Raw genomic sequence first — 24,432 nt, 5'->3', positions numbered from 1 at the left:
AAATCCTCCCGATAGTTGTGGGGAGCATGGGGGTGGGTTGTTTTTTTTAAGCCCACAGTCAAGTTCTTTGCTTCTGTTGATAGACAATGTGGAGCTCGTACTGAAAGCGATCAGTAACCAGCACAGCATCGAGAGTGAAGACAATGACCAGCCGGACTACGACAGCGTGGCCTCGGACGAAGACGCCGATCTGGAGGCCGCTGCCAGCAAGGCACACAGGCAGAAGGTGAGGGGACACACCGCAAGGGAGACAGGGCTGCTTTGTAGAATCTCTTTTCCTGCACAGTTGCCTTATTTGTAAGTCCCTCGCGGGCTAGGCCTGTGAAAACTGCTGTGGAGGTAACGTTGGGTTTCCCAGGAGCTTGAGCCAAGCAAAGGTCTAACAAGGTAGATAGTTTTAAAAGAGGAGGTCCTTTGTCCCCAAGTCAGTTACTGAATCACAGCCCAGCTGCAATTGCGACTTTATAAAACTTGTGAGAAGAGACTGGTGTGTTTTATATTCTTTCAACAAATACTTACCGAGTGACTTCTCTGGATAGTACTCTCCTGAGTGAGGTCTAGTCCCATTCCTGTGAGGCTGTCACTGCCTAATAGGAGAGAGAACTGCAATAAAAAGTACACAGTGCTATGTGTCATAAGAAGCACAAACAGAGAGGGGTTTGGGGGTGAGAGGAGACAACTTGGTGAGGAGGAGTATCGGGAAGCTTTGTAAATAGGATGGTTCTTAATGGGTGTCTTAAAGGATGCCTGGGTTTAGGCATGTGGGAGGCTGGGAAGGGTGGTCTAGGCAGAGAGAAAGTGAAACAAGGGGGCCCTGTGTAGAGACAGCCTAAAAGGAGTGGAACTCAAAGCTGCAGAAAAGGGCACGGGTCACACTGTGGAGGAACATGATGCCAGACTGAAGAGTGTGGACCTCAGCGGGCAGTGCAGAGCCCAGGGCAGGAGGCGATGGTCGGCCAATTGGGGTCCTCTGTTTTGGGAGGAGTGTTCTGGAGGGTCAGAGAGTAGGGGAAGGGAACCCAGTTAGGGTAGAGCTGGCCCAGGCCGCGTCAGGACTTGGGCTGGGAGGGTCCGGATGGGAGAGAGGTCACTGCAGCAGAGTGTGAGCCTGAGGAGAGGGCAGCGGAGGTCTGGCTGGTCGGCCCACTGCTGAATCCCCAGGACCTTGGCCCCAACTTGGCCCACAGAAGGGCTCAGCTAATGTTTGAGAATGGATGAGCAGGAAGATAGAATAGACAGGTCCTGGCAATAAGTTGGATGTTTGAAGTGGGGAGATAGACTTACAGAAGCTGTGTCTGGAGATTTCCAGCTCACATGACTGTGAGAATGGTGGTGCCATTGGCAGATGCAGGGAGTGTGGAGGGGACTGCAAGAGCTACTTGTCTGAAACGCCCCTGCCCAGTCTCCCCAGAAGCTCTGGGTTCACTAGGTGAAAGGGAAAGTGCTGACCGGACCCTACAAGGCAGGGTCCTCTGTGGGCTGACGGGCCTCCTACTCCCCTCCGCCCTGCACACCCGCTCCCTCTAGCTGAGCTCTGCTGTTGGCTGGAACATTCTCCCTCCAGACAGCTGTTTGACTAATGTCCTCACCTCCTAGGCTACTGCTTACGTTTCACCTATCCAAAGGCTTATCCCCTCTGTCTGATCAAACTGCACCCACCTTCAGCCCTTCTTCAGCGCCCCAGCCCCTTACCCTGCTCCATTTGGTCTATTTTCTACAGTACTTACCACCTTCTATCATACTATGTAGTTATATAGTTACTAATTTTTATTTACCCCCAGAATCTCTGTTGGGTGTAAATGGCATAGAACAGGAACATTTATCTATTTCTTATATATCTCAAGCCCCTAGAACACTGCCTGATGCTCAATAAAAATCTCTTGGAATGAAAGAATTAATGAAAGAAGGAATAAAAAAGAAAAATGAATGAGCAAGAGCTAGGCAGACAAGACAATATAAATGCACTTAGAGAGTCATTGTCAAGAGTAGATTTGTAGCCCCGCTGCCTATTGGTTAGAAAATATTGACTTCAAACATTTTCAAATATTATAGTAACCCCACCTTTATGTTTTATTTTTGCATTATCCTCAGAAGCCTTGATTTGGTTTGATTAACTTTGCAATCCAGCCGGCATGGTCAGAATTTGAAATTCTTTAGCTTTTAGTCTTGAATGTTATCATCGTCTCAGATTGTGAACATTTTCCCCAATTTATTTTTAGAGCCTAGATTCAGATTTATCAGATGGACCAGTCACTGTGCAGGAATTTATGGAGGTCAAAAACGCTCTAGTGGCTTCTGAGGCCAAGATACAACAGCTAATGAAGGTGAATAACAACTTGAGTGACGAGCTGAGAATTATGCAGAAAAAGGTAACATGCTCATAAATGCCAGGATGGTTGACTCTTTAACCCCATAGTATAAGGAAGAATCCCAGGCACGATGCTTGTGGTCAGAGGGAAGAAAAACAGTGATTGGAACAGACTTAAACATCTTTGGGCCAAGCTGTCTTTTTGGAAGCACTATGTATTTGGATATTTCAGATGAAGTAGCTTGGATTAGAAGGAAATCCAGAAAGCTTCCCGAGTAGAAGCAACATACAACCTAGTAAGCGTGGGTATCAGTTACGGGAACACTTGCACTGTCCTGTGTTTCCTGGGGTCTTGGATGTCACTCCAGGGGTGTGATTCTTCCTACTGCTCCTTCTAAAGAATAATCACACCGTGAAGACGGCAAAGGTGACAGCCCTGGACAGGTGGATGCTTATCAGCATTCCAAGTCCCACGCCATGCAAGGGGTGCTCTCCCTCTTCACTCTTACAAGTTGTTACTCACCCCTGCCCTGGCAACCCTATCCCATATCCCCGCTTTATTTTCCATCAGTACTTACCACTAATTTATGACATCCTCAGATCCTGGAGCAGGGCCTGCCACAAAGCAGGTTCGCAATAAATATAAGAAAGCATTTTGTTTGCACTAGTGAGAATTATGTGCTAATAAGAAACAATCCCATTTGCTCAGCATTTTCTCATCCACTGCTTTTTGAGATAGCCAGGGATATGTGAATATATTAATCCCTGAAAGGAGTGGGGCTAATAGCACAGAATTTGCTTAAGATGGGGGTTATTCATGAGCTTGCTAAGAAAAGGAAGTCAAAAAATTCTGAATTCTGCCCAAGACTTTGTGGGTAATGCTCTCAATAGTCAGTTCTCTATAGAATGAGGTTTTGTACACTTCCCTTAAACAGAAACAGAACAAAGTATGTAGCCGTGTCTTCATACTGTCATTTGCAGAGTAATGCTTTATTACCGAGAACAGTGGACATGGTGCATTTCATTGGTACCTGGGCCCTTTTCAGTGACACTTCCTAAAGGAAGGCCATAGAGCTGAAAAGAGGTCCGTGCTTCTCTACTTCTTAGGGAAGTACTCTACACCGCACCCTGGCCTGGGGCTTGGTCTTGGGTTCTTTTGGTGTTGAATTCTACATCATTTTTTGATACCTTCTGAGATAAATGGCTCCACTACTTATAATAGAAGGGGACAAGAATGCCTGAGGATTAATCCAATTTTAATCAAACACTTATCCTGGGCCACGCTGGCCCTGTCTAGGGCTGGCGTGCACCTGTGAGCAAGACAGACCAAGAGCCCTTTTGCCATAACATACAGGGCTTGTTGCACTTCCTCTGTCTTTTCTGAAATATCTTTTGTTGAATGAATTATGGTTTGACCCATTAATGGAACTAATCATTCTGTGGAGGTGCCTTTTTCGAAACATTCTGAGTTTGCTACTGTCAATCAACTTGCTAAGCATCACTTTTTTTTGTAATGTTCCTTTATAGTGCTTATAGAAATCACCAGAGATAACCTACGGTCTCTGAACGCAAATGTCTTGAGCTTCTTTAAGAAATGCAGAGTGAAATTATTTGCCATTGCTAATAGATTAGCTCCTCAATTCTTAGAAATGCTTTTGATTTCTGAAATTATTGAGTTACCTTTTTATTTCCTGTTATACTCCTTCCAAACAAAAAAGTGCAGTCTGATTCTTATTAAGATAAGCATCATCCATTTTTATCTGAGGACATCTCTCTAAATACAGAATACTAAAATTTTTTAAAATTGAGACCAAGAGCTTGTACTCATCAAAACACATACAAGCAAAATCTAGGCTGGATGTTTCAGAGGCATGAGAAGTGTTAAGACAAAGTTTCAGATTTCAAGATCTTGTCTAAAAAGCTGTTAGAGAAGGTTTTTACATAGACAGATAAGCACGTGACCAGACACCCCAATCCTTCATTGACAGGCATGTGTCAGTTATGCTCCTCATTCTTTGTCCCTTGACCATTTCACTTTAGGATATGGATTCCCTAATACATAGTTTTGACAGGCACCTTACGCCTGTCTGTGTCCTGGAATGTAGGAATTTTCAGTGGCTGCTTGTCACGTTGCAGCTGTTCCTTCTTTGCAAAGGGAGTTGCAGATATAAGTTATATTCTGAAAGCCTTTGTGGTGTGGAAGCAATCTGTCATTCCTTGGATCACTGAGAAAACCGAGAATGAGGGTATTTCTGTGGCAGGGGCAGCAAGTCAGGCTTTCACAAAAGTTTGGCACTATTAATATAAAGTATGCAGAATATGTTTATTTAGCAAAGATGTATTGATTTTATGTCAAAGTTAGGTAAAGTTTTTATATATATATATATAGTTTGACAAAGTAGCATGATTTGTATCTGATCTTTCACATTTTAACAGTTGCTTGGAAAAGATGCTAATTAATGAAGAGGAGCAGCTACTATTGGTGTATTTTTCACAGATCGGTGCTTCCTAAATAAAAATTGAAAGTAACTCCTAACACTGAATGGGTTTGCTATTGAAAAAGTAATGATCTTCTGGTGCAAATACAGTTGCTTGCGGACTTAAGCCCTGACCCTGGTGGGGAATTTGGTCAGATTTTACAATCTCTGTCAAAGAGTAGACAGACAGCTGAACCACACCCAGCTTATAACATGTCATGGAAGATGAAGGAGCACCAAGGGGAAGGACACTGCAGACTGGACCCAATTAATTGTGTTAAAATGCCAGATGCCAAAGAGTAACACAATGCTTTGCTGATCCTTTAACTCTAATTCATCAGACACCATCAAGCAGCCTGCATGTGAGGAATGGAAAGAGCATTCAGGGTCTCCAAGTGACAGCCTCTAACTAAAATCGGGGTGGTGCCAGGTAGATTAGAGTGTTTAAAGCTAACGCCATCATGGTCGCGGTTTGGGGTGACAAAGCCAGAGGAGAGAGAGGCCACATATTCCAGCCCTGGCTGAAAGCTGATCCATCACCAGAGGGAAGTGAGCGTGCTACGTGGAGCGTTTCGATGAAGATGTTAACATAGTTCAATAGGTCTCCAGTTTTCTTCGTGATATGTTAATATAGCAAGCATACCATGATTCGGTTCCCTCTATTTTTATAAAAGTGCTAAATTGTTTGGAACATCAAGAGTATTATGTAATAAAAACTTGTTGACCATAATTTTTCTTGTTGGCTTTTTGGGAAGCAGTCATTGGTTTGATTTTTCATAAACTGAACTTCACTGTGTTTCTTGCTTTGCAAAGCGACTCTGGTTATCTTTGTGCTGCTTCCATGGTGTCTGCTGGCATTTTTGGCATTTGCAAATTGCTCAGGGCTCATTTGAAAAGCAAGTTACCTAAGTGATGTCTTAATGATCTCAAGCTCTTGCTAGAAACAGCTTTAGAATAATCCAGAGTCCAGCTTGCCTGCAAATATTTCCCAGGACCGCCAGGACCAATTTTTAAGTGGTTAAACATTTCCTTTTTTAAAAATCCAAACTGCAACGTTTCCACATTCAGAAATTAAGCTACTTAATATGCTTACGTGGCGAAGTGAGTTGATAGTGTTTCATTCGTTCTAGAAGAAAGAGTTCTTGTTTATAGTTGCCTTTTACTTTGAACCCATCTAGCTGTTATTTGTTCGTATTGTTTTAAGCTGGTAGTTGTATGCGTTTATTTGGTGTTTGCTTTTTTCTGCTTGCTGTAGAAAAACACAGTCCCACTGCCAAACATTTCTTTCAGCTTCAAACACTCCAGAGTGAAAATTCGAACCTCAGGAAACAGGCCACAACCAATATATATCAGGTGCAAACTGGTTCTGAGTACACAGACACTTCCAACCACTCTTCCTTAAAGCGACGTCCGTCTGCCCGAGGCAGTAGGCCCATGTCCATGTACGAGACGGGATCGGGTCAGAAACCGTATCTCCCAATGGGAGAAGTGAACCATCCCGAAGAGAGCAGGACGAGACTCCAGCCTTTCCCCGCACACGTAAGTAACACCACTGGCACCTCCGCTGTTCACACTCTGTCCATCCTGACTCCCGCGTTTCCTCTTCTGAACCTGCAGATCCCCACGTCTCTGCTTTGCCAAACTGGGCTACGAGCATTGTCCCTGTGTTTGCTGCCTTAATGTGTCTGCAGATGTTTGCACTGTTTCCACAAGCACACAGGGCCACTGGCCAGAAGTTTTCCAACAAGCCTGGCGATTCTGGCTCTTACTTAGCCCCCCTCCTCTTTTTCTCCCCTGTATCCATAATATCTTTCCCAGCCAGCCAGTATCAGAACTTTTTTAAAATAAACTTCCTTCCCCACCTCCAAAAATAAAAACAAATTGTCAAGGTCACCAGCAGAAGTAAGTGCCGTCTTCCTCAAGGTAGACAGGTATGTGCCCCGTTACGAACTGGAGCCCTTAGAATTCAAGGTGCGTTCTCCGCTCCTCTCAGTTGATCAGATGGCATCTGTGGCCTGGGCATGCAGGATAGGTCTAGAAACCTCCGGGCCTCCATAGCCTCTGCACGTGTGCTCAACGTGCTGCTTAGCTTCTGCATCCCACCCCCCCACCTTTCATGCAGAAAGAGTTGCTGTGTCTTGTCCTAGAAATGAGGTATAACTACATTGATTTTACAAGTGTTGTATTCCAAAGATTGTGTTCTGTAACAGGCTGCTAACAATATTATTTTATGGTGGAAGAAGTACTGTGTTGTGAGGTTTTCAAGTATCATGTTTCTTTTGGATTAATTTATTTCTCAAACCTGTTTTGACAAGATGTTACAGACATTTTGAACTTATGTGATGTTTTTTCAGAGAGTAATATTTATCTTTTTGAATGTTGAAGTTGTTATTTTTTTCAGTCAAATTTTAGAGGATTTCCAAAAAATTCTCAGAGTAAATGCAAAGTAAAGGATATGGTCTAGTAAATTAAACCCTAGTTTAATTTTGTCAAGCTTTAGTGGGGTAAAATTAGTGTTGTTATATTGTAAGTGGGAGTACATTACTTCAACTTTTTAAGTTGTTTGGGCTAAACATTCAAGCAATTGATTTGAGACATTTGGTGTAACGGGAATGTCATTGAACTAAATTAAGAATTTTATTTTTGTATAACTGAAAAACTGTAGGAAAAGCAACTTTTGTTAGTTTTCACAGTGTACTTTTTTATTTTAGAAACATTTACAATGTAAGAGTGTCATATTATTGCAAAAGTTCTATATCTATACTAAAAAGTAGATTGATAACCTATACCAACTTTTAATCATTCATATAATTTCTCCTTTCATATTATCTGTCCTGATTAAAAAACAAATATTTGTCTAAGTCTGTTTATTAAAAAATGTCTATTGGCAAATTTGACAAATTATGCTAGGTATTTATTATCTTTTCCCTTATAGAAAAATAGCCTTCTAAATTCTGAGTAATTTATGGAAGGCATTTCTCTAAGGGATTAAACATCTCTGGGCATCTGTCATCGGCTAGCGTGGCAGTGAGCCCACCTGTCACAGAAATATCAGCACTAATCTCGCAGAGTGAGTAGCTTTTCAGGATTCTTTTGCTGGGAAATATGGGCTGAAGCCAGGGTAGGTGGTAGGGGTTTTGTTTGTTTGTATTTTCCCGAGTGTGTTTCTTTTTCCCCTTCCAGATCGGGAGGAGTGCGCTTGTGACCTCCTCTTCATCCCTGCCTTCCTTCCCCTCCACACTTTCCTGGTCGAGGGATGAAAGCACCCGAAGGGTTAAGTACATTCTGAACGGTCTGCTCTCTGCAGGAGGGGCGGTGCCCCTGAGCGCTTTGTGCTTCTGGCCCTCCTGTCCCTCCCTAACTGCCCTCTGTCCCTGTCCCGCATGAGGCAGTGCTTCCCTCCTGGTGTCTCACAGAACAGCAGCGTGCACGGAACATACACACACACACTCACACACGTGCATGCATGCACTCACGCACGCACGCATGTCTATAGGAGGCGGCCTTCCTTTTGTCTAACTCCACATTACTCATTTTCATGTACTGTTTAACCAAGTTCACAATTCACCCTGTAACATTTATTCTGAGCATACACTGTCTTTTTAAACAATCAGAAAATTAGCTGGCTGCTGGTTAAATATTGTAATGGGAAATCTGTCAAATTTGTTCAGCGCTTCAGTTATCAGATTAAAACTAGCATATTTGGATGAGCTGAACCACTAAGTAAGACGTCATGTTTTTAAATTTTTTTTTTTTACCTCCCCGTACTTGACAAACCAAGGTTTTGCCGTTTTGCATCACACAGCAGCATTGCCGCACATAGCAGCATTGGAGGTGCAGGCGGTTGTTAGTATGAAGCTGTTCACTTTATTAGCTGATCAGATCCAACCTTCTGATATATAACTTGTATTCCTAGTAACAGTATGTGATTCAGGTAAGCTCCTTGTAGAGTAGCCAGGTAACAAGTATTTATTAAGCACCTCCTCTATACCCAGCCTTTTGGTAAGTCAGGGAAAGGGCCCTAGGGACTTAGGTGACATCCCGGCTCCCCAAACCACTGTCAGTTTAAAAAACACTTTCATGCATGAAGAGTGTATGACGGCAAGCTGGGAAAGTCACAGCAAGTTTGAAGACCTGCAACTCAGGTCCCAGCTCATTCTTTTTTTTTAAACAGAATGAGAGCGCAGCTAAGGTGAGAGGAAGTAACATGGCGGTGGGTGAGGGACCACCTTTGCAGATGTGCTGGGGTTCGCATTGGGCCTTTGTCCGTTCCCTCCATGTCAGTAGAATGATGGAGAATCGTTCTCTCCCACTGCCAGTGCCATGTGGCTCATCGAGGCCCTCTGGGGGTTCCTTTCTATACTTTCGAAGTCTATTAAAAAGAATTCTCGATTTATGATACTTAGTTTTTTGAGCAGTTCTGATACGGAACTGCAGTGTTTTTATTACAATATTTTAGTTAAAATAAGGGACAGTTAACAGAAGTGAAATACCTCATTTGAAATTTTGTTAATAAGAGTGAAGTAAACTTCTTTTATCTACTGTGAAATTTGTTTAAAATAAATTTGGGGAGAGGTACTTTTGAGAATCATTGCAAGGACTGCTTGCTGAAACAGTTTTATACAAGATTAGCAATTAAGTCATTAAAGTTGATAATTCTGATTGTCCCTGACAACATCATTTATGAGTTTAGGGTTTTGTAACATCTATTCAGAAAAAACTGCAAATCTATTAAATAAACTGAACCAGCACCAGCTATAAGGTGATTTTTCTATTAACAGCTTTGAGAGAGCAGCACTTTTAACTAATAGATCTTAGCTCTGCATGTTTACAGTAATTGTCACAAAATTAAATGCTGGCTAATTTGAAATCCTGTACATGTTTTCGTTTGACAACAATGAAAATTGGACTTAATGCGTAAGTAACTGATTTCCGGGGTGGTTACTGCTATACATTGTTTTCAGCACTTGAGAAACATCTCCTGAGTACTTCTATTAGATGTATGAGTTACTCTTCTAAAACGTTTGAATGAAACGTGGTACTTTTGATCATTGTGGGGGTGATGCATTTGATTTGTAATTATCAAATTTACATGAAGGAAGGCAAAAAGACCCATTATAAAAATGTAGGATTTTTCTGGGCTTAATGCTATATTCTTTATTTTTCCCTGGAGCAACTCTGGATGAATTTTCCAGAATATTTGCTAAAATGGAAGTTTTTTTCTACATTTATGTATATATGTGTGTGTGCATGTACACGCAAACATACACTCATCCATGTGTGTGTGAATGTATATATAAAGATTAAAGGAAAAGAAATTTAAAGATTAGTCAAACTTTCCCTGCGAAAGGTGAGATAGGTTTTTGTTTTGAGATCACTTCTGGAAGAGCCTGTGTGCACTGGATATAGTGCCTGCCTTTGGTCTTCCATCTAGACTTCCAGCAGCCAATAACTGATTTGATTTCCTATGGCCAGGTCAAAATAAGGCAGCAAGTGAAGTACAACTGCTTGCTGGTAGGAGATATAAACAAAGGGATCTTAAAAGTTGTAGCAGGTTTTGTGGAACTTAGCTTTACAGACTTTTCATATGGCTCCAAGCTAACACTTTTAATCGTTTGCCAGATGAATTTGAATGAGTAAACTTCATAGTGAATTTTAGGAGCCCAGTGTAAATGTTTTGTGTTAGAGTGGCTAGGACCAAATAGAGCACTTTGGGGGGGAATGGAAAAGACCTCAGCAGACAAAGAGCATTTGCCCTGAGAGGGGCCATGGAGCTAGTGAGCAAAATGTGACGTGAACAAGGCATCTTTCCCATCGGGGGCTGGCTGCCTTGCCTGTCCACATAGGGCCTCCAGGGGGCCAGACAGCATTACCAGTAAGGAGCAAATATTAGACTTTTTGTAGACTTCCTTAAACGGACTTGCTCTGAAGTAGACACTCTTTTAAATGAGGTTATAGGGTCTCCATATGTTTAAACGAGGCTCTTCATTTACAGTTGACACTCAAACAACACAGGGGTTAGGGGCACCAACACCCCAGCATTCGAAAATCCATTTATAACTTCAGTGTGCCCTTTGCATGTGAAGATGTCCAATCACCAATTAAACAACATGGTTTTGAACTGTTTGGGTCAATTGAAAAAATTTTCGTGTAAGTGGACCTGTGCAGTTCACACCTGCATTGTTCAAGAGTCAACTGTATAGCTGTATCTTTAGCTACATTTTATTGTAGCCTCAGTAAAATTCCTTAGTTACATGTTTGATTAACTTAGATTAAATTGAAGGCATAGAGCTGGAAATAGCTTATATTTGGATTTTACAGTAGGTCAGTTTTGGTTTAAATCAGCTTCGACTGATTGCTGTTCTAGGTAAAGAAATTCTCAAACATTATGGATAAAATAAATGCTGAAGGAATATTGTTTTTCTTAAACACTCCAGAACTAACATAGCCGCCTTCAAAGGAATGTGGTCCTCTTCAAATTTTGTCCTGGAAGGCCCTAAACTTAGCAGTGCCACCATTTGCTCGAAACATTCTTAGAATTGCTGTGTTGAATCTGTGTCCCATTTTTGAATCTCCACAGTTGTACCAAATCTTTGTATTTTAAGCATTCGATGTTTTGGGAAACAGATAAAAGTGGCTGGAAACCAAGTGTCACACTGGGTTAATCCATTTGATTCACAAACAACATGTGGCAATAGATGAACAACACTGGTTTTCTCGTGTGGCTGATACAAACCATCTCTGAGGGTTGTTCTTAGAGAGCCATGCGTGTTTTGAGCAGTGGGGATCTTTAGCCCGAGGCAAGAAATATTGAAGATAGCAGGAGACGGGAGACCTGGGTTCATGGTCCGGTTCTACTGACTCTGGCCTTGGGTAGGTCGGTTTCTCATGGGCCCTTCCTTTTCTCTTCTGGCCTTAGACTAGATAATCCACACATAGTTTCCAGTGCTGGAGGCCTATGGGTATGTAAGTGCTGGCATGTTTTCTGTTTCAATGGTTGTCATTCTAGTTCAACTCATGTTCCTTAGAGAACTGAATGTGGGTGTGTTGCCTTGTGTGTCTGTGTTCGTTTGTACCAAGAATCTGTTCATGGAGTAGCCACTGAACTAAGAAGAAAATGGTGCAAAGAAGGAAAGAAGCCATTTCTGGATCCACTGGTCATCTTTTACTAAATTTTCAATAAAGGGTTGGCTCCTGTCCCAAATGAGGTCTGGGGCGTGAAGGCTATGTAGCCTAACAGGTAATGACTCCGGGGAGGCCCCAAGAAGGGTCTCGTCCTCCCAACTAACGGGCTCGCCTTTTGTCTCTTGTAGGCATCCAGGCTGGAGAAGCAGAACAGCACACCTGAAAGTGACTATGACAACACTCCTAATGACACAGACCCAGATGACATGGGGTACATCTGCAGGAAGGATGTGTCCCGGGGGTCGGGCCCCTAAACCGGAGACCCAGCAGGCCGTGGTCAGGAGATGCAGTTCATCGCCTGCACCCCTTTTCACTGCTTTCAGACCCGGAAGGTCTTAAAATATTGAGGCATAAGGTCACAGAGTACACAGTTCACACCCCGGTTCTCATATCACATTATTGCCACAGGGCCTTTTTTTTCGTTTTCTTTTAGCTGCATGTTATACACATGTCTGAGTCTCTGTATGTATTAAGTCTATGTTAGGTTATAGTCTGCATTTGTACCCCAAGGACCTGATTTAACTAGGGATGCGTTTAAAACGACACACCCTCCCCATTCTAGTTACTCCCTCCCTTTCCCCATCTTTACCTTTTCTGCAAGACTCATAATTTCCAGCCCCACGGTAGAATAAAACAGCCTCCTTATGAGCTGTGGCTACCTGTTGAAGAAACGCCCTCACCGTGAGGCTCCTGCCAGACAGGATAAAGGAAACCACAAAAGCAACCTGCTCGTGCATTCAGCAGATGCACAGGCAGTGGCTCCTAAGCACAGAGAAGCAGCTGATAAGCTCCTGCTGCATTTCACCACTTCTTCAATGTTCACAGGTCAAGCAGGAAGGGAAGGCAGAGGAGTGTGCTGTGGCAAGGTGACAGCGCAGCAGATGTGGCAGAACCCCACACAGCCCCAAGCCCTGTTCTCCCCAGCACCGAGGACGTCATCCGGAAAACTGAACAGATCACCAAAAACATACAGGAGCTCTTAAGAGCAGCCCAAGAAAATAAACATGACAGGTAAGGGGGCTTGAACATCCTGCCTGGGAGAACGCGTGGGCATGCTCTGGAAGACATGCTCATCCAGTTACGATCAGGGAATTTTTTTTTTTTTTTAATGTGCTGATTTTAAAGGTTTTTGAAAAATTCAGGGTTATGTAACAGGCTTAAGAACAAATTTGTAAATGTGGGAGTTTTTTTCTTACATGGTATTTTCAGGTTTCATCTTGTTATGAAGTGCTCTGAAAATAAATGCCTTTAGGAATAAAATTCCAGCACAGCTGGGGTGGTGATATTCCTAATTCTAGATGGAGAGGGGGAAGAAGCTACCTGAGAACTTGCACTTGACTCTTCCCACCACTGCAGCTCCCTGTGCTCTCCTCAGCTAGGAATAAGTCTGCTGACATAAAAGCTATCCTGAGATGAACCTGGTTTCTTACCTGTCTCCTGTGTGTGTGTGCGTGTGTTTGTGTGTGTGTGTGTAAAAGTCTAAGAAACAAGCCGTTTACAAGTCAAAGTTGATCAAATCACCACCCAGATAAGGCTGCCCGCAACAGAAGCATCTGCTCACTCTGAGCAGAACCATATTGTCGGCAGAGTTCCTTCTTACAAACTCTAATTCTAATTCATCCTTTGGTCCTCTGAGAACTTCTGGTAAGTTGTTAACTGTTCTGGGTGACGTCCCAGTTTCACATGGCCGGCCTGATCTAGACACATGGATAAAACACTGTGTAACATCACCCCACTGAGTTTAAGAAAATGACAGAGTTCTGTCAAAACCGAAGAACAATCTCATTCTTTTCGTTAGGTCAGCAAAGGTTAGGGTCCTCTGTGAAGAATTCTCTCTGTGCCTTGCACAAACGAGTTGTTCAGGGACCACAGTGCTGCTCCTTCTTTCTCCTCTCTGTTGTCTTCTTCCACGTAAAGGTGTCTCAGTGTCTTTTGTGTTCTCTGAGTTCCTGACACTGCCGTGCTAACCTTCCCTTTTCCTGCCCTTTTCCCTTTTTTTTATCCAGCTAAGACTTCTCCCAGTGTCATTATGTCCCACCCGGTAGGAGAGGAAGAGTCAGTGTTTATTGAAGGATAAGAGTTAGTCTTCATGGCTGGACTGCTGGAGGATCCTCAGAGAAAAAGAGGAACCTGCATAATTTCTTGGCCTCCTTCCATGAAAATTATAAGCTGTTTATCTTCCTTCTTAGGCATCCTCTGTATCGCACGCTTTTCATGCCTCACAGGCTACAGGTTCCTTCCCTCAGCCACCACAGCCTTGGCAACAAGCAACTTCATTATCTTATTACTAAAGCAAAATGTGGCATGGCTTTCAAGTACAGTCTTTAAAATGATCTCAGTACCAGATGAACTCGTTTCCTGGTGCTCTCTCCCTCCATTGAACAACATGCTTCACTTTCCATTTCCCCTACAAGTGCTATGCTTACATTTCAAACTAAAAAAAAAAAGTGCTTATGTTGCATTGCTCTCTTCGATAGTTGTCAAAAATATAAATATCTGCCCTGAGGCCATTTCTAGCTTCAAAGATTGCAATATGGTGCTTGGTACAATAGGGGAAGTTTTTTTTTTTAAGATTTTTTATTGGGGAAGGGGAACAGGACTTTATTGGGGAACAGTGTGTACTTTCAGGCCTTTTTTCCAAGTCAAGTTGTCCTTTCAATCTCAGTTGTGGAGGGTGCTGTTCAGCTTCAAGTTGTTGTCCTTTCAGTCGTAGTTGTGGAGGGCGCAGCTCAGCTCCAGGTCCAGTTGCTGTTGCTAGTTGCAGGGGGCACAGCCCACCATCCCTTGCAGGAGTTGAACCCGCAACCTTGTGGTTGAGAGGACGCGCTCCAACCAACTGAGCCATCCAGGAGCTCAGCGGCAGCTCAGCTCAAGGTGCCGTGTTCAATCTTAGTTGCAGGGGGCAGAGCCCACCATCCCTTGCGGGACTCGAGGAGTTGAACCGGCAGCCTTGTGGTTGAGAGCCCACTGGCCCATGTGGGAATCCAGCCAGCAACCTTCGGAGTTAGGAGCATGGAGCTCTAACCGCCTGAGCCACCGGGCCGGCCCTGTTTTTTTTTTTTTTAATGTACAAATTCAATAAGTGCCATGATCTGATTGTTTTTTTTGAAGACCGTGAGACAGTGATGCAGCGATTTGACTCATTAGCTCATTCTTTTACTTTAAACCAGAATTGGTCTAGAGAATTTATATTTTACAAATTGTTCAATGTTTTGGTAAACTCTCCGGTTACTTACCTATCCAAGACGCTTCCATTTATGACCTTGCGTTGTACAAATTAAACCCATGTCTTTCCCTCTTGTTGAGCCATCGCTTACGTCCGTCCATCCTAAGTAGACCAGTAGCTCATGTGTGCACATTAAGGTTTGGTCCTGGTCCTCTGGGCCAAGCAAGCTCCCCCAGCCCCTGACCTTGCCTAAGCCTGGTCCCATCCCCTGGGCCTCCAGCCTTGTTCTCTCTCTCTCTCTCTCTCTCTCTCTCTCTCTCTCTCTCTCTCTCTTTTTCTCTCTCTCATGCATGCGTGCGCACACTCGCACACAATTACACAATTCGGGATTACTACATATTATGCACAAAAGCATTTTTGAGGAAAGATACTCGAAAGTTGTGAACATGAACTCTCTCTGGAAGAGGAGGAAGACTTTCTCATTAAATTACATGCTTTCTTTTGTGGCTTATTGAGGACTTCCTCAAATATCTTATAGTGAGCTTTTGAGAGCTGTCCTTAGGAAAAATGTCTTCTCTATGGAGCAGGGGGAGTTATATTTCTGGGTCAAAATGAAAACCCTACCCAGCAAAACATAAAACTCTTAGGTGTGGTTCTCAGTTACTGTGATATTAATGGACATACTGTTTAGAAACACTTTTGTCTGATAACAATGGTTGCTGTGGACATTGCCTTTTTCTCTGAGCATCTGTGTGACCACATGGGTTGTTTCCCCTTCGTGTTTGCAAGTTAAGTAACTCATGCATTGGCATTTTTGTTATTACATGGTATATAGTTCTAATTGCTAACAAAAGTAAAAGTCAGGATTTCCTGTTTGAAGGCATTTTGAGATCATGTAAACCATTTTCTTGAAATGTAATGGTTTCATTAAAATGTAGGCAATCTTTATTAAAGTAGTTTTGATACTAGATTTCTTACAAAGATGAAGTACAGAGGTTGCTGATGACAATCTTTAAGCAGAAGCCAACTTCATGACATAAAATATGGGGGTAGTGTGTCACTTGAGGGCTTTACATGCTAGGATGGATGCCAAACAGCATTGGTTTTGTATCTTACAAGGGAAATTTTAAAACACACCACATGGGTTCTCGTGTCAAGCCCAAACTGTGTATTCACACCATATTTCCCAACATGCTACAAACAGGCTCCTAAAAGTGCTTTTGCCATGTCTGATTCCCTGCTGGGCTGTGTGGGTCAGTTCTCCTAGAAGCAGAACCCAGGTCTGGTGGCAATGTGGTATCTAAGAACTGTCACTAATACCATCTTCAATTTGTCTTTGTCTCTGCGCCTTGTAACACGTACTACTCAGGGCAGAAACCTAACATTTTTAAGGTCCAGGGAACTAGCCCCCGTGTTGCTTGTCATAATGCTAAGAATAAGAATCAAGAATGAAACCAAAGTCTCACTTCTTTCAATTCTTATCCCTTAAGAAGTCAGAATCACCAGTCATCAGTGGAAAGAGGCTTGCTGTAAAAAAGAGGTGAATCAGTTGCCTCTCTGGTGCCAGGCGAGGCCTGTGGTGTGGCAGAGAGGGTCCCGGGCTCAGGCGCTGGAGGGCCAGGGTTGATCTCAGCTCGCTCCCACTCATGTGAAAAATGGGTGAGATAATAGTGCCAACCTCATAGGGCTGTTGGGAGGATGACGGGGGGTCTCTGCAAAGCACTGAGGAGGGAGCCTGGCGTGCGGCCAGCGCTCCTGCAGCCTCAGCTCTCATGGTGTCATCTCAGGCCCTTAAGAGGCCCTGTGGCCTGGAAGAAAGGACGAGGACAGGTAGACTTAATGTGCTTGTCTTCTTGGAGCTTGTCACCAAGCAGAGTGATGACTGCTCACAGCATTTTATTACAAACAAAGTCAGGGTGATTTCATGAGAAAGTGGGTAAGTGTCTGAACAAGTATGTGAAGCCGACCTCAGTGTTTCCTCTTTATCTGAAGTAAAGCTTTTGACATCTCAATAATTCAAATGCATTGAATGGAAGCAGATTAGAAGTGTCACTTGGTTAAGACATGGGTGTTGAGGTGTACGCGCCAATTCTAAGGAATATTTGTAACTTCTTTATTTTTAACTTCCGTGGCCTTTTGCATGGAAATCCCTGTTTCACTTTCAAGAAATTGGGAAGATGAAACATGAGAAATAAAAGATCAACTTAAGGAGGTGTGAATATCTTCATAGATTAACTGTTTTATGGCCTCACCTGGCTAGTAGTATATGCTGCCTATGCTTCTTACCTGGAGACTGATTTTATCAGATTGAATGAACTTTCAAAAAAGTATGGGGACCCTGCTTTAAAACCTAGTGCCTTCTTCTATTTGTGCGGGATCCACAGCAGCTGGCTGTGCCTTAACCCCTTCGTTAAGGGAAATAAATGGAACCTGTGCTAGCCCCTGAGTGTTCTCTGAATTATTTTTACTGTCTTTAAATAACCTCTTCTCTATTCTTGCAGTTATATTCCATGCTCAGAGAGGATACACATAGCTGTTACAGAAATGGCAGCATTATTCCCCAAAGTAAGTCACTCCCTACTTACTTGGTTCAGATCCTTTTAAATGAACTGCAAGAAATTTCGTTTTGACCTTTACATCATATTAATCTTTTTGTAGCACAAAAAGAGTCTTAAATATGCAAACGGTGATATAGGGCATTGAAATATTTTTGTTCTACATGAATATTGGTTTTATAAGAATGCCTGAGCCCTGTGCTAAAATAGCAAAGCATTAATAAAACAAATTTTTTTCTGGAATATTTCACCGTAGTGGATTAATATTTTTCAAAACCTGCCTCAGAATAGCACAGATGACTAAAATGACACTGCGTGCACTTTGACCTCTGAGGCAGAGTCCTTCAGCATCTCTCACACCGGGGTTGGCAATGCTTGGGGTGTTCTGAGCACCCCCTGTGAAAAAGTGCAAAAAAACTGCTGTCTATGGAATAGCTTGTTTTCAGAAGAATGCTTGTCCCTGCTCTTGGATGTCTACCCTGCAGTTCTTGGCGAACGGCTGTGTTTTCTGTTTAGAAACCCAAGTCTGACATGGTGAGGACTTCCCTTCCCTTACTGACGTCCAGTGCCTATCGACTTCAGTCAGAATGCAAGAAGACCCTCCCGGGGGACTCAGGCCCGCCCACGGACATCCAGCTGGTCACGCAGCAGGTCATCCAGTGTGCGTATGACATCGCCAAGGCCGCCAAACAGCTGGTCACCATCACCACCAAAGAGAACAACAACTGAACAGCGGAGTGCTGGCCCTTCTATTTTCTAGGCTTTTCCAAGTCCGGTTTCAAATTTAGACATGGAACTCTTCCGATTTTTATAGAAGCAAACATTTAATGAAAGTTTAAAACTTTTTTTAAAAAAAACTCAGTATTATTTTTGCATGTTTTCTAACAAATTTTCAACTATTAATTTAACCCACTTGCCTTATTTTGTGCCTGTTTGCCAGCTTTCTTTCTGATGTCCTGTCGTGCTGTCAGTGACTATTGAGTTAAAGATCATAGACATCCGAAAGCATAGCTTCCTCGTTTCAAGTTTGTTAGAACTTTTCCAGCCCTTAAAACTCCCTGCCTGTGGTTAAAACTATAAATGAGATTTTTAGTGAAACATTTTCTTGAGACAGTTGGGTTAAAAAAAAAAAGAAATCAATATTATCTGTTCCCTACCAAGCATTGTGCAATAAGCAAATTTTCCACCCTATTGTAAGACTCTCTAAGTTTGGAGGATCTCCAAGCGTGGATGTAGAGACAGGACTTTGCCACTTTCTAAAAATAGTGTAACGATCTCTCTTGGAAGGAAACGATGCATCGCTCCATTTCTTTTAACTCCATTTCTTCTTATCACGTTAGATGTTCTGTAATTTTTCTATCTTGATCCTCTGTCTCTGTATTTTACTGTCATCCTGAAGTCTCCGTGGCGTCTGGTAACCATGCGCTCACCCTCCATGCACGTGTCATTTGGTCACGTCCAGGTAGGAGGACCAGCACGTTATGACGCAGTCAGGCCACGGCTCTGCCTTACACAGGAAACTAGATGTTTCATTCCTGACGTGCAGCAAAGAGGAGCGTCAGCCTGCCAGGCCGTAACTCAGTCTGTACCACCCCATTCTGCTCTCACTGCCGCAAACCGTGGAAGAGAAATCATCTACTCCCTGACCTTGTATTGTACCTCTCATCCAAAACGCAGTTAACTTCTGTAGCCATTTTAGGCTTTCTCACACGACCTGCTCTGCAGAGCGCGTCACCTTTAAGCACTTCTTATAAGGTAAGATTTATACAATCATCTGAGTTTGTTTCTCTTCCATTACCTCACTGGTACTTAAAAATTAGACATCAACTTTCGAGAATGCCTTAGAGAGGCGGTTCTAGCTGCCCACCAGCTATCCGAAAGCATACATGTTTAAGTCCTGGAACATACTGAGATTGTTTTCTGAGTTGCTCAAAAGACCTTTCTGGTTCTGAATGCTAATGCATATTCCTCTCCCTGCTTCTTGCAGCCATGTTGCGTGGGTGTGGCTCAGACCCGGACCTAGGCCAGAGGGGCCACGCAGTAGAGATGAAGGGGAATGAAGTGAGCCAAGTGCAGAGGGGGGGTGAGGACAGTGAGGGCGCCCATGGCACACCCCGTGGGCACAGCAGCTCCCCAGCTCCACTCATGCTGCCACGTGCAAAAGTGGGCCTGGCATTGCCAGAGCTTTCATTTCTCAAGAGACACCGGGAATCTGGATGTTTTTTGTGCCATCTCTCTGTGTATAAATATTGGCAACCGATCTAAACATCTTCACAGCGCACATGTGGGTGAGCTGTGGCCTCGAGGTTACCAGCTCATAGCCTCCTCCCCGGGACCCTATAAACTGCAGTGTGAGGGCCTGGCTTCCCTCGTCACACCTGGTTTAGCCTCTGAGCCTTACCTGTAACGTGGCCTCCCTACCTTTGTTAAGTTGCTGTTAGTCCTTGTTTTACCCATATGTTCTGTCCCACTTTGCTCATTTACACACGTGAAGGAATCAAAATAATCAGAGTTGCCTAAATCCATGCTAAATAAGCCTGTATTTTCACAGAACTGTTCTATTTACAGTCACCTTTATAGCTTGACCGTAAGCTGTCATGAGAGGAACACGACGATGGTGTTTGGTTTCCTGAGTCACTGTGTGTGAATGCTTTTGCTGGGTTTTGCTACACTGAGTCGCGTGGGGAAAGGGTCCACATCTCCACACGACTCATCCACTTGATTGTCTGTACAACCCTAAGTGCCGTGCTCCTGTCGGCTGCTGAGGGGATGCCTTCTCACAGGACGTCTTACCTTAAGTTCCAGCACCATCTGATAACCTTTTCTGCACGCGACATGTATTTAGCTGTCCCTCCTCTTTCTCGCAAACACCCACCCTCCTGTTGAGCCCACGTGGGGTCCTCCGAAAAGGCCCAGCAGCAGTGTTGCGCTGGTGCCTTTGGCCTCCCAGGGAGGACGGGCTTCTGAGTAATGAGTCTCTGCAGTGGGTGAAGTGGCGTCTTCACTTGAACACTCAAAGACCTGTGATGGAGGACATTGCTTCTGTGCCCCTAGAGAAAGTCAAGGAACATGGGGACGAAGAAAGCATTTCCAGGTCTAAGAACACCACAGAAGTTTGCTCTGTTAATCCAGTGCCAAAACTCCGGAAAGAAGTTCCCGGGGGAGTGACGTGCGGTGAGAGGAGGGCTGCAAGTCTTCCTTCTCCTGAAGTGCCCTGCACGTTTCCTCGGCCTCATCTGAGATCGGTGCCAGATGTTCTCTGGTCCTGTTGGCAGATCGCACCTTGTCTGAACGGTTGTTCACCGCCTTTTGCACAGGGGTTCCATAGCCTTGCACTAATGTCTGTGTTCTGTAATGTCATTTTGTTACCCTTTATTCTCAAATCCCCCTCCCCCTCCCCAAGCTGATAGGACAGAGGTGCACTTTACAAAACTGGCACTTGCTGAAGAGGAGACAGCTCCACCCCTAAGCTCCTTCAACTGAAGTCATCTTCTGCCTCAAATGCAAATAGTTCTTATTTGCCAAAGAACAATGAATCAGGCCCAAAGATCAAATACAGCATTTCACGTAATTGGAACTGGAAACGCACAACTCAGGAGCTGTTATCCAATTCCTCTAGAGATTCACACTGCGGAACCGAGAGTGAGACTGGCATGTGTTTGTCCTCACAGCAGCTGTGAGTTTTCCAAACCGTTTTCATTCTTTCCTTGTCCCGGTGGAAGGTCTCCCTTGTTTTTACAAAAGAAAATGCTGCATAGGAAAAATGAAATGCCTTTTATTCAGATGTGTTTTAGCCATGTCACCCATTGTTCTGTACTTATTTTTTGTTTTTATTGTACATTCTATTCCTGTAATTAATTATTGTACAACCCTTTAAGCGTTGTAAAATCGTTTTGGAATTTGTGCCTGCTAGTTATGCAATAAACAGGCTCTGTAAGTGTCTGTGGTAATGCTGTGTTTCCATCAGTTAGTTGATGCCCCCACATAACTCTGTCCAAGTTCTGAGAAAGTTCTCCCAACATAACCCCGTCTTTAATGAGACAGTATTGAATATGCTTGTGCTCTGGACGTTTTATCAGTTTCCAGGAATGATGACTTTTTCATCCTCTGTGCTTTATTACAAGAAATCCTGCATCAGGGTATCAGTGCCAGGTATCTTGTCACGATGTATTTACTCCTTAAGTTTAATTTTTCAAATTCAATGAAAGCCAGCCAAGCACAGGTGCTCTCACCTCTTCCCAGGTGGTCTGGTCCTGGAGTTAGTTCAGTCTCTTACAGGCCACCGGTCTCCTTTTAATTTCAGAGCAAAACCTATTGTGCAGGTTCGCATGGGGAACTGTGGAATATAGATTTATACCTGGGTTCATCAGGGCCAAACTCAGACCCCAACAGTTGTCATCTCGGGGCTGGTGACTTGGGGCTCTTCTCCCAAACAGAAGAAGGGGTCGGGCAGGACCTGGTCATCACAGGTGTCTTTCCACGGGAGAAGTCTGGGAAAGGTGGAGTCCCCTCACTGTGTGATCCAGCTTGTCTGAGGATCCAGAACCAGCAGAGCAGAGCCATCGGCTCACACCCAGAAGCACCCCCAGGGCAGGGGTTCTCCGGTGAGCCCGCATCCAGGCCTGGAGGGCCGCTGAAACAGCCTCGGGTGCATCTCTGATTCAGCAGCTCCAGGCTGGGGCCTGGGAGTTGCATTTCTAATGGGGTCCCACGGGGATGGTCGCTGGTTGCGACCACACTCCCAGAAGCATTGCTGTAGACCATTTTCAGGGCCTCCTTCCCTACCACGCAGCTCCTTGCCTTTCTGTTTGTAAACTTGTTTTTATAATGATTCTAATTACAGCTCACATTTATCAGCTATTTTACTCTGCTCCAAGGTACTGTGCTGGGTTCTTTGTATGGCTGAACTCCTGTAATCCTCACGACAACTCTCTGAAGCAGGAGGCATTCCTATTGGACAGATGAGGAGGTGAAGGCCCACATCGAGGGAAGAGGGGAGCATGGCAGTTACAGTGATTCCAGCATGGGTGACCCCAACGGGGTCTGTGACGAGGCATCCCAGAGAATGTGGCCTCATGTGGAGATGAAGCCTTGGGGCGGCTACATTCCGCTGAAGCTCTAGATCAGAGTGGGGCCAGTGGGTGACATGAGACTGTGAATACGTGGCTTTATTGAAAAAATGGGGCACAGTCTGCTTGTGGCCCTTGAGTGGAGGTTGTGTCTCATCTTTGAGCCCCAAGCACCAGAACCCCTCCAGCATTTGTTGAGTGACCAACTGGAAGGACCGTCCTCTGGCTCCCAGGTACCTTAAGAGCACTTTCCTGTCCTCTGGCGCCCAGGGCTGAGCAGGGGCGGCCTCAACACAGGGACAGCGCAGTGAGCATCTGAGGCTGACCCACTGCCCAGCAGCCTGGCGTGCAAGATCGTCCCGGAGCCGGTCCCTGTGGCCCATGGATGCCAGGCAGAGGAGACTTCATGGTCCCCATCTCTGCCAGCCATCTAGCCAGAAGCTAGACCCACACAAGGTGGGTCAGATTGCTTCACCACTTTACAGGGGTAATGCGTCAGCTCTCTGCAGAGCAGGTCCCCAGGGGAGGAGCCGCTGGGAACAGGCGAGGCTTTGGGAACCCTTGCTTCATCCTGCCCCACCACCATCTTCCCTTTCCCATACCCAGGCATTTGCTCGCACAGCTTCCTGACTGCACTGTCTTCCCAGGTCCCCAAACTATCTCAGCCCCATTTCTTCCAAATGCAGCTTCTCTCCGAGGACCCACATCTCCTCCTCCAAAGTCCCTCTTCTCACGCCTCACCTCTTCCCATCACCTTCTCTTCTCGGGCCTCATCTTCCCCCTTCTCTCTCAGGCTTTCCCCGCCAACCCCCTCCATCCCAGCCCTTGTAGCTGGGACCGCTCTGTGTCCTGCCCTTCCCTTTTGCCAGCTCTCCCTTCCCCTTCCCTTTCAGAACCCCCAAGTAATTTTCCTTTACCTCCTCTCTTGGCTCAGTCCTATAAGCCCCATCTCCTCCCCCAGGTCTTGTTTTTCCTCATGAGCCCCAGGACACGTTATGGACAGGGAAGTTTTGCAATCCGATGTGGACCACGCCACCCGCACCCTGGGATATAAGGTTGGGCTCTTAGCCAGCCTTGGTACCACATCTTCCAGCCCTCTCCTTCCCAAGACCTCATTCTTTCAATACTTCTCTACCCTCACTTTCTTAGCACTACTGGGCTAAGTACAGCTTCATAAAGGAGCAACTGAAACTACCCCCATTTTGCAGATGAGGAAACTGAGGCTCAGCCCTTAGAGCCCAGTTAGTGGTGGTAGGAAAGTTAGATCACAGGGCCTGTGCTCTTAACCACAGCACTCCACTGGCACAGGGGACCATCCAGGATGAGAAGGGCTGGAGGAACGTGGCAGACTGCAGAACTTGTGGAAGCAGCAGAGGGTGAGGAATGGCCATGGCCGCAACCTCAGCAGAGGTAAGGTGGGAGGGAGACGTGGAGCAGACTTGGTGTGTCAGAGCAGGAAGGCTGGGATGCTGGTCTCTGTGTGGCCCTCTGTCCGCCTTGCGGGATGGGGGGGGTTCTTGGGTGGCCAAGTTGTGTTTGTCTTCCAGTTCCTTATCTTTGCCACAAATATTCCTCATCTTCTCTGTTTCAAACTGAGACACTTGGCAACCACTGCTCAATAAGACTGATCTATGAGTGGAGGACGTTGCCCAGTTCAACTGTTTGAGTGATT

At 44.6% G+C, this 24,432-nt stretch overlaps 1 protein-coding gene across 9 annotated transcripts in view; it reads left to right on the top strand.

Annotated features, from left to right (window-relative positions):
• GIT2 (GIT ArfGAP 2) overlaps window positions 1–21,633 on the top strand; it is a 47,634-nt gene extending 26,001 nt beyond the window's left edge. For 2 of the 9 annotated variants that reach the window (XM_019757451.2, XM_019757452.2), the window contains exons 13-20: window positions 84–226; window positions 2,220–2,369; window positions 6,076–6,324; window positions 7,969–8,058; window positions 12,099–12,181; window positions 12,796–12,981; window positions 17,638–17,701; window positions 18,208–21,633. In XM_019757451.2, the coding sequence (XP_019613010.2) occupies window positions 84–226; window positions 2,220–2,369; window positions 6,076–6,324; window positions 7,969–8,058; window positions 12,099–12,181; window positions 12,796–12,981; window positions 17,638–17,701; window positions 18,208–18,420 (1,178 nt within the window). In that variant the 3' untranslated portion in view covers window positions 18,421–21,633. Of the gene's footprint in view, window positions 1–83; window positions 227–2,219; window positions 2,370–4,744; window positions 5,516–6,075; window positions 6,325–7,968; window positions 8,059–12,098; window positions 12,182–12,795; window positions 12,982–17,637; window positions 17,702–18,207 lie in introns of those variants that run through there. The other 7 variants (XM_019757458.2, XM_074321570.1, XM_074321569.1 and 4 more) reach the window with 6 other exon arrangements.
• Window positions 21,634–24,432: the final 2,799 nt, after the last annotated feature.

Source organism: Rhinolophus sinicus, linkage group LG16 (genome assembly GCF_036562045.2).
Source record: "Rhinolophus sinicus isolate RSC01 linkage group LG16, ASM3656204v1, whole genome shotgun sequence".
NCBI lineage: Eukaryota > Metazoa > Chordata > Mammalia > Chiroptera > Rhinolophidae > Rhinolophus > Rhinolophus sinicus.
The sequence above is the reverse complement of the archived record's forward strand: the minus strand, read 5'-3'. Positions and strand labels throughout refer to the sequence as shown.